The 13,077-nt window shown below is 45.9% G+C and overlaps 1 protein-coding gene across 1 annotated transcript in view; it reads left to right on the plus strand.

The window, feature by feature from the left end:
* Pirt (phosphoinositide-interacting regulator of transient receptor potential channels) overlaps positions 1–7,140 on the plus strand; it is a 14,906-nt gene extending 7,766 nt beyond the window's left edge. The window contains exon 2 of the mRNA NM_001109032.1: positions 6,588–7,140. Coding sequence (NP_001102502.1) covers positions 6,614–7,027 — 414 coding nt within the window. The 5' untranslated portion in view covers positions 6,588–6,613 and the 3' untranslated portion in view covers positions 7,028–7,140. The remainder of the gene's footprint in view (positions 1–6,587) is intronic.
* Positions 7,141–13,077: the final 5,937 nt, after the last annotated feature.

A 13,077-nucleotide genomic window follows, 5' to 3' on the forward strand; every position in this document is an offset into this window, starting at 1 on the left:
CTTAAACAACAAAAGCAGAAGCAAAACGAAAAACTCCAAAATCTCCCATTATACTCCGTAAGTATATTCAAGTGTATGTCAATCAAAATTTTAATGTTAGGATTTAAATTAGCGAAATAAAATTGTAATGTCCAGCAAAAGGATCTACTCCAGTAGAACAAGAAGACTGTCTTTGCTTGCTGTCTTTGTTCCCTTCAGGGGCCTCTCTTTTCATCCCCTCCACACGTCATGAGCTACGTAAGTAAAGCCATGCTGGTAGTGGATGGGAGGCCACAGGCCTCTAAGGAGGAAAATGTAATTCACCCTGAGGAGAAGATTCATCCAGGCTAGAATCATGTTTCCCTCATTATCCCAAATTTGTTCTCATCAGAATCTCAAGAAAGTACTGCAGTGAGCTATGACTGGTCATTTTCTTGGTGTAATATTTCAGGGACCAAGAATTTACAAAGAACACTCCCGGCAATATCTAACCCTGCCCCAAGTGGTCACTCTCCTGACATCTCCCAGCACAGATAGGCTTATTTGGCCTCGAATTTTGTAAATGGAATCATAGCCAAGACTCTGTGTCTGGCAGAGTTGAATTCGGCACAGTGCACCTCTGTGTGTGAGACCCCTCTATGCAGCCCTCCCCTTCCTGAAGACAGCACAACCTACCCAACTGCTTGCCTAAATAAGACTCCACCTATTAAACCTGCTTCAGCCTTCCTAAACTTGACCTCTGGGAGCTACAGGTTCTTCTCAAATTACTGCCCTGGAGGCAACAGACATTCAAATCTACCGTTTGTTCTAGAGGCCCAGCCCAGCAGCCTTTCACTGGCCTCTCCAGTTCTGTATTGTCTAGGACTTTAAAGGAAGCAGAACTATATAGCTTTTTTTAAAGCTGCCACAAAACAGTCACCGGCCTCTCTTCACCAGGGCTCTCCCTCTCTGTGTTACCTGTCGGTCCCTTCCTCTGATAAACACACAGATGCAGGACAATCAGCCCCCAGACTGTTTTCTTTATTCATGTTTTTATTAACCTCTTTGGCAAAAAATTCCAGAGTAATTTCTTGCCATTGTCTGTGCCAGTGGTACCAATGGCAGGCTAGCAGTAGTTGGGTGAGGCATCTGTTTCACAGGAGTCCCAATATTTTTTCCAATAAATTTTTCATAAATACGTTTTGATCATGTTTCCCCTCCCCCAACTCCTCCCAGTTCCTCCCCACCCATGTTCTCTATCTATCTATCTATCTATCTATCTATCTATCTATCTATCTATCATCTATCTACCTACCTATCCATATATCATCTATCATCTACCTACCTATCTATCCCTCTATCATGTATTTATATCTATCTATATACCCATCATCTATCTATCTATCTATCTATCTATCTATCTATCTATCTATCTATCTATCTATCCATCTATATCGCTCCATGTTCTTTGACCTTAAAATTTATCTTTGTTCCATATTGGATCACATTCTGGGGTTCTTTTTAGTCTCCCAAGTAGCACAGCATAGCACTGCAGTGAGTGAGGGTTTCTCTAGAACACATGAACTAAACCCCAGTATCTCAATTGATGTTTGAAAGGGTAGTTCTCTCTGGACCAGTTCCCCCAAGTGTCATCCAAGCCCAATTCCGAGCTGTGACACCAAAATCAACTCTTCTGAGCTAAGTGCTGCTCTCTGAGCCAGCTACCCTGGAGGCACAGGAGGAGCCCCACCCCTACATTTCGCAAGGGGAGAGGAGGAAAGGCTGGCATGTGGCAGTGTGGTACCTTACATCAATGATTTTTACTCCCAGGGACATTTAGTCATGCCTGGCCTCACTCCTGAACTGTCATGAGTGGCGTCTGAATGGTTGCTACTGGCATCTGGTTGGTAGTGGCCCCAGATGCCACTAAACATCCCACAATTGTGTAGACTCCACATCTGTGACAATGTGAGGGCAAATCCAAAATATGTCCCCAGAGCGTCTGTTCAGAAACTATGGCCCAAATGAGCCGGGCAAAGGACAGAATCTTAAAGGGACTAAATAAAATGACAGAAAACCCCTCAACTGGTGATTTTTATGGAAGCCTAAATACTCAGAGGTCAAATCAACTAGCTGTGCACCAATTCAAAATAACATTAAAAGTCACCCAACCCAACTCCCTCATGTCACAGAGAAGGAAACGGGGACAAAATGATCACACTGGCAAGGGAGGGGCTGGTCCTTGATCATCACAACATGCCCAGTGGTGGCATAAGTGGTTTGTTTATAAAATTTGACAATCACAACAACACTGTGTGAGGCCAGTGATTTATGATTCCTATTTGGTTTATATGGAGCTACTGAATTTCTAGGGGCTTAAGTACCTACCCAGGATACCACAGCTTATATACTTCTGTCCTGCCCTAACCCCACTCTGAGCTCTGGGGTTCAAAGACCTGAATCTTTTTATAATATAGACTCCCTAGAACTGTGAATGACTGGGCCTAAGTCTTCCATATACCAAGTCTCATCGATGGCCTGGTCTTGCTTGGCCCCCTTGTTGCTAGTTGTCCCTTGCCTCCAGCCTGGTCACAGAGAAGACATAAGAGGAGTGAAGGAAAGGAGAGGCCAGGAGGAAAAAGAAGGCATAATCTTTGTCTTTGCTCCAGGGGACTCCTGCAGTGTCTCTCCTTTAATGACCATCAACAAATACTTCTTCCTGCCCCTTGAGTCCCAAGGATCCACCCTTCCTCCGTGCAAGTCATCTCAGTCCAGTTCCCATTCTTTGGAATTTCATGAACCCCAACATAATCTAGAAAGATAATAGATAGGATGATGGATGGACAGATAGATGATTGACATGGCAGATGATACGAATATGCACATATGTAGATGACAGATTAATGATTGATGGATACATACATTGTAGCTCAATTACAGATGACAGCTGTATACAAAGAAAATAAACTGATACCCCAAGAAAATCAATATGGGAGACAGAGAACAAGAACTTACCTTGTCAAGTACAACCAGTAACAAAATTGATAATCACCACCCATCATCACAGACATTTCATAAAATAAAGATTATCCCAATGAAACAGTGCTTTATCTCCCACATCAGCAGTAGTCAATGTTAGAGAACTACAGACCTACATCCTCCCCTAGTCAGTGAAGTTACTTCATGGATGGAGGAAGCTCCAAAGGGAAGAATTCAAAGTAGCACAAAGAGCTTTGCATTTAAATACCTCTGCCTGAATCCCCAAAAAGTGACCTGAAAGGGGGGGGGGGGCTGCGCTCCTACAGGCCTTAGCCTGAGCCCTTGCAAAATTAAGCTAAACTACTAACTGTGTTGAAGAGCCAAAGACAAGGTGTGGGGTGCTTTCTAATGTGGCACTTTCTGTTCAGGAGGACCTGTCCTACCCCACATAGCAGTTCAGTGGAACAGGTCCTTCCTGGTCCAGACTCAAGTCTTTTCCCAGACACAACTAAGAATCACTGCTTTCCAGCTCTGCCCCCTCCCAAGGCTCAACCTTACACCCCTGTCCCCACCCTCCCACCCCCCACCTCCCTCCTCACCCGCGCCGGCAACCTCAGCCTCACCAATGTCAGTGTATGCCCTAGGTCTTCCCTAAGAAGTGCTAAAGAATGGGTGGGTGCCCAGTGAAATCCTGAGGCATAACCTCTGGTGACCACAGGTCATAATAAGCATCCCAAAGGTTTTCCAGCATGTTCTGTCTCTCTTCCCTGCCCCCAGCTCACTGGATAGAAGATCACCTTTTAAATGATGGCTTAGTTTATGCAAATACACCACCATTCCCAAAGGAAGCAAGCGCTTCTGTGCCTATGGTTACGAAAACAACAGGGCGGGTTTTGAAAGCAGAGACTCCTCTATCCTCTCTCCACGGAGTGCATCTGAATGTGAATGATGTCTAAATTCTGAAGGCTTCGGTAATTTTATGATTTTTATTTCCTCCTGTCAGTGGGGAGGGGTCTATAGTTGCTTAATCTAGAAAGTGGAAGCTGTACAGATTGTGCTTTGAGGTATCAGAAAATAACCCAGTGATCAGTTCAGAACAGAGCTTCGATGGGTGGAGAAAGGGAGGTGAAAGGGATCAGGTTGTACGACCCTGAAGGAAGACTTCAGAAAGCAGTTCCAAAGCACAGGACTTGGAGTCCCCAGCTCCAGGCAGCTGTCCTTTAGTCCATCTTGCCTTTTATTCCAGAGGTGACGACATATTTTTCCCAAAATGCACCCTGCCTTCATCATCAGGTCAACTACGGGTACTCTCACCAGTATAATAACTGGGTTAAGTAAAAGGAATTCATTATGGCTGTGACAAACAGCCCACACCTTCCCTAGTAGACTGACCATTGCAGGAGAAACCCTGGTCCTCCGTTGGCACATTGGCATGTGTGTGCATACTGAAGTCCGCAGGTCCTGAGTCTGTTGCACAAGAAGCTCTGGGAGGAACACACAGGTAAAGTGTACCTACTGCACAGGGAGGGTACACCTGGGTTTGTTGGAGTGAACAGGAGAAAGGAAAGGTGAGAGGGAAGAAAGTGGGGAGATACATTAAGAGCTTACTCATTCCGTCAGAGGTGGCCAGAACCCTGCGAGTGTGACGCACAGTACCAGATACATCCTAGTGATGTGGGGCAAACCTCTGGGCCCTTTCAGCCTTGCCTCCCTCCCAAACAAAACCTGTTCTCAGTGGGAGGGAGGCATCTTTTATCAGTCATTCATCTCTTATGGCCTTACTGCAGACACATGGGTGTTTGCACTAGAACACACTTCCCAGTTTGAAAGGCTTCAATCCCACCTTGAGGAAATTGGAGACCGCGCTGATCAGATGGAGACGTTTCTGGCAGGCAGGTAGGGCTTCTCAGCAGACCTGCATCACTTCATTCACATGAGAAGCTGCATCCCCTGAGTGGAGAACAGGAGATGAGGGATCCCCTGGGGGGTGGGGGAGATCTAGAGAGACCTTAGAAGAGGCAGCTGAGCTGGACTGCAGGCCCTCGGATTATATACACGTACACTTTTTGTTACTGTGATCTTATAGCTGTCACTGGCTATGTTGCAGAGAGAATATGTTTATTTTGCTCTGTTGAGAAGGTGGAAGGGTCTAAATCTACTGGTGACTCTTGAGATTGGCACAGGAAGTACTCAGGTATGTCTGGCCTCTCCTCCCTTTCGGAGAAACGCGCAAGGACCCAATCACAGACACCTCATCCAGACAACTTCTACTAATTTAGCCACCTCTCCAGGGCTCTATATGCGTATCACAGTCAGGTTAAGTTGCCATCTTCCCTACCCCACCGGGACCCCTGGGGACACATAGAGACAAATCAAAACTGAAGCAAAGCAGGAAGGTTCGGCTTTGCCACAACATGAGGAGTAGGGTGGAGTTGGGAGTCTGGAGAGCATTACATGCTAGAAGATCACGTGACACTGTGTGAGGCTGAGACTCCCAAGTTACAAAGCTCATGAATTTCCCAGGTGCTTGAAGTTTCACCGTCCTGCAGGTGAAAACCCAAGCTCTTAGGAACTAATTCGCCTCACCTCTCCAAGCCTCTGCTTTCTAGTCTGTAAAATGGGACTAAATCAGTGTGTGGGGATTATATTACTTTCGTCTGATGAGAGAAGAGTTAAGCAGATACTGGCACATAAACGTCGCCATCCTAACAGGCAAATGATAACCACTTACAGAGCACCCAGAATATACTGGGCATTGATCCAGTGCAGTCCATGTCTGCAGTCCTTTAACCCCTTTGAAATCCCTGTGAGGAAGCTAATATTACTCTCACTTTGTAGATAAGAAAACAGAGAGGTTGATAGCTCACTTGAGATCACAGAGCTGGAACATGACAAAGCACTCAATAAACTATGGTTTGTGTTTGTTCTTAAATGCAGCACTGTTCACTGCTTTAAACATTAAAGGTGACATTAGAGTGGCATGACATTAACCCAGTGTAGTGACACTTGCCTGCAACCCCAACACTCAGAAAGTAGAGGCAAATTCACAATCTGCCTCTAGTTTGCATAATGAGTCTCTCTGTCTTAGAAAACAAAACAAGAAGAAAAATTACTATCTTGTATCACTTCTTTGTAGTTGGTGTGAACTACATGTGGGTGTTCGTGAGTACAGATGGGCACTCTTGTGTGTGTGTGTGTGAATGTATGTTAGAGGCTAGAGGGTAGCAATAGGTGTCAAACTCAATTGCTCTCCACCTTAATTTTTGAGAGAGGCCCTCTTGTTGAACCTAGAGCTGCTAATTTGACTAGGCTAGCTGGCCAGGAAGCTCCCAGGACTCTGTTGTCTCTACTCCAACTTCTACCCCATATACTACCATACCTACTTTTTAAATAGGTGCTGGGGATCTAAACGCAAGCCCCCACACTGCATAGCCAGCACTTTACCCACTGAGCCATCTTCCCTGGCTGGGTTGCCTCCCTGGGGTGATTTTTATTTATGCAGATTTCACCTGGTTTTACCATTAATTTCAACATGCATGCACTGTATTCCCCTCTACTGAGAGCCGGGCTGGAGAAGGACTCTGAGTGCAGAAAGGATCTGAAAGGATTCCTTTGGCTTCACCATCCTGTCTAATTGTTGCCAATACTAGGTGCCTGTTCTTGAACAATCACGACAATGGAGGTGCTCCCCAAGGCCCTGGAGGTAGACGAGAGGTCTCCAGAGTCCAAGGACCTGCTGCCCAGCCAGACAGCCAGCTCCCTGTGCATCAGCTCCAGAAGTGAGTCTGTCTGGACCACCACTCCCAGAAGCAACTGGGAGATCTACCACAAGCCCATCATCATCATGTCCGTGGGTGCTGCCATTCTACTCTTTGGTGTGGCCATCACCTGCGTTGCCTACATCCTGGACGAATCGCAAGCGCAAAAGGTTGTGCAAGTCCTCAGGATGATAGGGCCTGCCTTCCTGTCCTTGGGACTCATGATGCTGGTGTGCGGACTGGTGTGGGTCCCCATAATCAAAAAGAAGCAGAAGCAAAGGCAGAAGTCCAACTTCTTCCAAAGCCTCAAGTTCTTCCTCCTGAACCGCTGATGACAGGTTGTCCTGAAAATCTGCTGACCAATAAGCAGCCTCCCCTTCTCTGTGGGTACCACAAAGCTGATCCAGGCAAACCCTCTTCTTGGCCCTGTGGGCAGGGTAGAGCTCAGGGCTTCACCCTCATACAACCTAGCAGCATCGCTGGCTCAGTCTCACCTGGTCTCTCCATCACTGTGGATGCACCCTTGGATAGTCTCAATACTCTCATCCCTGGCACCTGCATTCAGTCATTATCCACCCCACTCTCTCTGCCAAAGGCAATGCGTGCATGCTGGGAAATTCTTCAGAGGTTGACTGTGCTCCCAAGGAGAACTTCATGTTATAGTTGTGTGCCTCATCTTGGATTCTCATCTGCATCGTTCTGGTACCCAAAGTGATGAAGGAGAGAAGGTTGACTTCAGACCCACTAGGTTTGACAAACTTGGCTCCCTCCTTGGATGGGACATTGACTAGCATTACAAGAGGAAGGGCATTTCTCATATATCACACATTCCACAATCTGGACAGTGATGGGGGCTGGGGTGAGGGAAACACTGTCTAGAGCAGACCATTCCTCTGGGAGTAGTCTGGAACCTATACAGCAAAGGAAGTGAGCTCCTTAATGTATGGTATTGACACAAGAGGCAATAGGCAGACTTAAGAGGTGTATCACACTTTCCCCTTGATCCCCCAAGGCCCTTCTCAAGACTGCCTTCAGCTTAGCAATTAGCCAAGAACAAATGTTCATTGCTCTAACTTCCTTCCCTACCACATCTCTGCCTCAACACATCTCCAGGACAGAGGAATGGAAGATCACAGATGGGACCTGTAAGCTCATCTCCCTTTCCTTTCAATCAAGACCTAACCTGAGATTGAATGCCATGTCCAAACAATGCTCCATGGGTGTTTAGAGATAAGTTCACTGAAAAAATTCCCAGCCTCCTTCATGCCCGTTCCTCCCTACCAAACAAGCAAGTATGTATTGAGTTTCCTTCTCTGGACTAGGTTGGGAACAGCCAGACCCAGTATCTGATGTCATCTTATTACCAAAAGTGAAAGAGGGAGAAACATGGCCAAGCCAACTGGCAATGAGTTCTTAGGGTGGACATGGGAACACACGGATCTAACAAATGTACAGAAAGACAGAGAGGTTTCTGGAGACCATGTTCATTTCTTCTGAATATGAAGGGGAATAAAGTGTTTGGAATGGGCAAGACCTGCAAGGAGTCAGCAACTGCCTTGCATGAGGAGAAGCTAGGGGAAAGAGATTGGGTGGAGATAGGATTCTGCATAGCTCCAGGATGCTATTCCATCTTCCCTTGCCTACTTCTCCCCCTCTTCCCCCAAGTGCCTTACATCCAGCTTCTCCTTGGTGCACTGCAGTCTCCTGGGGTCAATAGAAACTGGGAAAGGCATCTCCAGAGGGCCTAACAAGTAGATATAACCCAAGAGGTAGGTGCCCTCAAAACTTTGTATAGACACCAAAAAGCCTTTAGGTGAAAGACCAGGTGGCTATAACAGATTTGCAAAGCTGCTCCAGTCAAGGCCAGGCCAGAAAGCAGAGGAAAATACCTGATAGCAGAGAGAGTATCAAGAGCTGCATTAGTTTAAGTTGACTCTCTTTATCCCTTAGCCTTCAGGCATTTGAGAACACCATGGCAAACAACCTCAACCGATCTTCAGATACTTCAGATCCTTCACAGTACTTCTATAGGCAGTCAGAATCCATCTTTGTTCCTGTTGCATTGTGGGACATTCCTTGGAGGATTTATTTGTTTCGTGTAATCAACACACACACACACACACACACACACACACACACACACACACACACCTCCTAAATAAAAAGTCAGAGTTTGGGAAGCCTCTGGCCTTTCAAAGCTCACTTAAGAAGATCACGACTCTCATTAAGACTCATATTACAGGTCAGGACAAACCCTGAGGGTTATTGAAATGTTGCCTAGTGCCTCCATGGATGTCTAGTGCCTCCATGACAGGGCTTACAGACCACTCCTTTCTCCCAACATGGAAGGCCAGCCCTGTGATGAAGCCTCTCTCTCTCATTCTTCTATATCTTCATGAAAAGGAGCACACAAATGAGCTCACAGCCAGCTCACTTGGAATCCACACCCTGTACACCTCATACTCCTGAGAGCTTATCATCTGGGCACAGCTGTGGGAGGAAGGCCTCTGTGGACATCACTGTCAAGTATGTCTCAATGGAAGGGAGTTTGAGGATAATCGTGATGCCAGGACATCTTCAAGTTCTAGACATCTTTCACAGCCACATCAGCACCTGCTCCCCAACCCCTGCCTCTCAAGATAAGTCCTCAGCAAACAGAAGCAAAGAATTAAGAAAATATCCCAAATATTGGTCACCCCAAAAGTAGCACATCTTGCAAAATTTTGCCAAAGACCATTGCCTCATGAAAGCCAAGGGTGGGGACAATCTGTGTGTGCAGCCAGATTGGATGCCACGTTTCTGCAACAAAGCATTCTGGGTAATGATTTCAGTCATCTCAGAAGACAGGAGTGGCATCCACAGCACTATCTCAACAGATTGTATTACTGACTCCTCCTGTCGCTCTTGGATTTTAGAGAATTTAATCTAATGCAATGCCTATAGTAATCAATGTCATGTTTAACTGTATTCTATTTAACAGTGTCTGCCATACTCAGTCTTTTCTACCAGGCATTCCAAGACTGCGCCTACTCCTGCCCCCTTCTAAAATACTCCCTTGTTGCTATATTTCCTTTCTCAAGAAGGCTGCCAGGGAGAATAAAGACAAAGCCAGTTTCATGCATGGCTTCTTGGGGGCATCCTTGCAACTGGTAGCTGTACTCCGAGATGATGGCCATGCAGAGGGTTCCCACAAGCCCAATACTGGGACCCTAAAGTTAACCTGAAGAAATAACATTCCAGAATGAATCTGTGGTCTAGATGAGGCAGACAGAGACCAGGACCTGGAGAGATGCTCCAAATACAAATCAAAGTAGAAAAGGATGCATTTGGAGCTTACTTTTCTCTCCCATCCTAGAAGCCTATCTGTGCTTAGCCTGTCTATGCCTGAGACTTCCTTCTGACAGTCACAGGCAGCCTCAGAGACTCTGCTGGCCCAAGCAAGAATTTTCACTCTGTAACCAAGTTCCTTAGGTCTGCAAGAAGGGACTTCATGTCTGAGAAGAACCATGCTCAGTTTTCCTGCAACCTGCAGGTACAGATGAGAGGAACCCCAGGCCACCTCATAATCTAGGTCTTATACTCTAAGGGAAAGACAGGTTCACTAAAGGGTACCCCAAAACGAGACCATCTCCCACTGTTCTGCAGGTTCCTCTGGAAAAGCCACTAAAGTGACTGAAAAAAAGAGGGGAGAGTCATTGTTAATGTCTTTCAGTCAGTCAGTCACACATACTAAGTTGGAATTGTCCTCAATAAATGACAAAACACTCGTGGGAACTGTGTGCTTTTCCTGGGCTACATGGGAACTGTTTGCAGCCGCAGCGGTCACTGACTCCTGGGGCTCTGGCCCCTCCTTTTCTCTGTTCCCTCCTTCATACACCATCTTCAGCTGACATTTCAATTACCCAATTACCCGAGCTCACAGCAGACATCCAAACCTGGATACATAAGACAGACAAGAGTTCTGATGACAGAAAGCAATCAGGATAATCCCTGGGAAGAGAGACAAGGGAATCCTCAGGTATAATACATATATTAATATGATCACTGTGGGGGATCCTCAGATGATGGTTCCCAAGCCAACCTGACCTAACCTGTCTCTCCAGGCCTCTGGAATACAGATATACCAGGTTTTCACATTAGACTTAGGGGGAGGAGGGCCAGGCAAGAGAAAAGAGGGCTTCTCATAGGCTAGTAGGAGAAGATAACCCCCACCTTGACCTCTGGTCTTACTTTATTTTGCAGTCTTTCTCTAAAACCCACCCATCTCAGCCTTCGAATTCTGACACAAGTGCATGTTTGGAGAATATGCTCGGGGATGGGGGCTCAAGGGTTCCTCACACTTCTGCCTGTCTACACTGTTCATAGATCCAGTCTTCAACACACCAGCATTATGGTTCTGCCCTTTTCTGGAACTTTTCCTTTACCGGTCCCCATCTCTCCTTTACTTTTCTCTAGGACTGGGGAGATAGCTCAGTGGTTAAGAACACTGACTGCTCTTCAAAAGGACCCCAGTTCAATCCCCAGTACCCATATGGTGGATCACAACTATCTGTCACTCTAGTTCCAGGAGATGCAATTCCCTCTTCTGGCCTCTGTAATCAAAACACCCATACACATAAATTAAAAATAAATAAACCTTAAGAAAAAAAATCAAACAGTTCTCTGAATGACTTACACAGCATTGGCTTTATTATGGTTATGTGGAAGGGTGACCCCAAAACCACCCCCATGCATCTGATTTTTACTAGACTGTTAGCTGCCTACTGTGACTATTAAAATGTGTTATCTTACAGCTCTGAATGCTGGAAGTCCAAAGTGGATCTCAGAGGGCTAAAGCAAGGCACAGTCAAGACCAACATTCCCTCTAGAGGATCCAGAGAGGAATTCATTCCCTATTTTATAAAGCATGCATCAGCTGTCCATGTTCCCATCTGTAGACTACTTCCAGAGAGAGAAACTTGAAGGGTTTGGCCTCCTATGTCATCGAATCTGCTCTGACCCTCTTGTCTCCTCCCTTCCTCATAAAGAATTTTGCTCAGATCTACAGGGATAGCTCAGGAAAAGCTCTCAAGCTCAAGTTCTTTGTTCTAGCTGGCTAATACTTCTGACAATGCCCCACAGAGCGATGGCTTGGGCAGAAGATGTCTGTTCTTGTGGCTGTGGAAGCTGAGAGGTGGAAAGATGGTTTCCTTTGAGGCTAGTGTCCTTGACTGGCAGATAGTATGTCCTCTCTGTGTCCCCATGTGGTTCCATCATCCATGCAGGTCTGTGGACTAATCTCATGTACCAGCCATGTTTGACCAGTGCTACTCACATGCTCTCCTTTAACATTATTACCCTACAGGGTACTCTCAGACCTTGCCTCAAATACAGCCATATCCTGGAAGCCTGGGGATAGTGACTTCATTGTGTACATTGGGTAGGGTGGAACTCAACCTCTAATACTCCCTGTCACATCAGCAAAGCCCCTTGCTTTGTGTAGGGCCACCTACCCACAAGTTCCAGGGATTCCAATTAGACATCTTTGGGAGGCACCATCATTCTGCCTGCCATAGAAAACTTCACCTGGGAATGGGAAAGCGGTCTCAGTGGTTAGGAGTGCTTACTACTGGGCTGGAGAGATGGCTCAGTGGTTAAGAGCACTAGCTGCTCTTCTAGAGGTCCTGAGTTCAAATCCCAGCAACCACATGGTGGCTCACAACCATCTGTAATCAGATGCCCTCTACTGGTCTGTCTGAAGACAGCTACAGTGTACTAATAAGTAAATAAATAAATCTTTTAGAAGAAAAAAAAAGAGTGCTTACTACTCTTCCCAAGGATCTAAATTCAGCTCTCAGAACCCATGTGGAATAGGGAATAGTCACAAGTGTCTGTAACTTCAGCTCCAAAGACTCTTAAAATTGTTTCTGGCACCCACACACAAGTGGCATATATTCAGACAGGCACACACATGTGCCCGTAAGCAAAAATAAAAATATATTTAAAAAATAAAAGAAGAGAAACTTCACGGAATGCCTCCAGTAACTTACACTCAACCTGTTCTAAACTCAATCCTTTCTCCTTTCTACGCTGTACTTCGAGAAATGATATAACCCTCTGATGCCATTTAGCCAGAGAGCTGGAGCCCAAGAGAAAGTGTCAAAGAGTCTGACTTACCTGTCTGGAATATTTTTCCCCAATGTATTTATAACTAAATCTCTATTTGATCAAAGGAGCAATATAACCAGATAAACGTGATTTCTTTTCCTTGCAGATACCCACTGGACTCTCTAGAAAGAGTTGGCCAGGGATCTGCATGTGAACAATTACTCGGGAACCAACAAAGAACATATGCCCACAGCTATTGTTCCAGGCTCAGATGTAGATCTGATGCAGGGAGCTG

Source organism: Rattus norvegicus, chromosome 10 (assembly GCF_036323735.1).
Source record: "Rattus norvegicus strain BN/NHsdMcwi chromosome 10, GRCr8, whole genome shotgun sequence".
Lineage (NCBI taxonomy): Eukaryota > Metazoa > Chordata > Mammalia > Rodentia > Muridae > Rattus > Rattus norvegicus.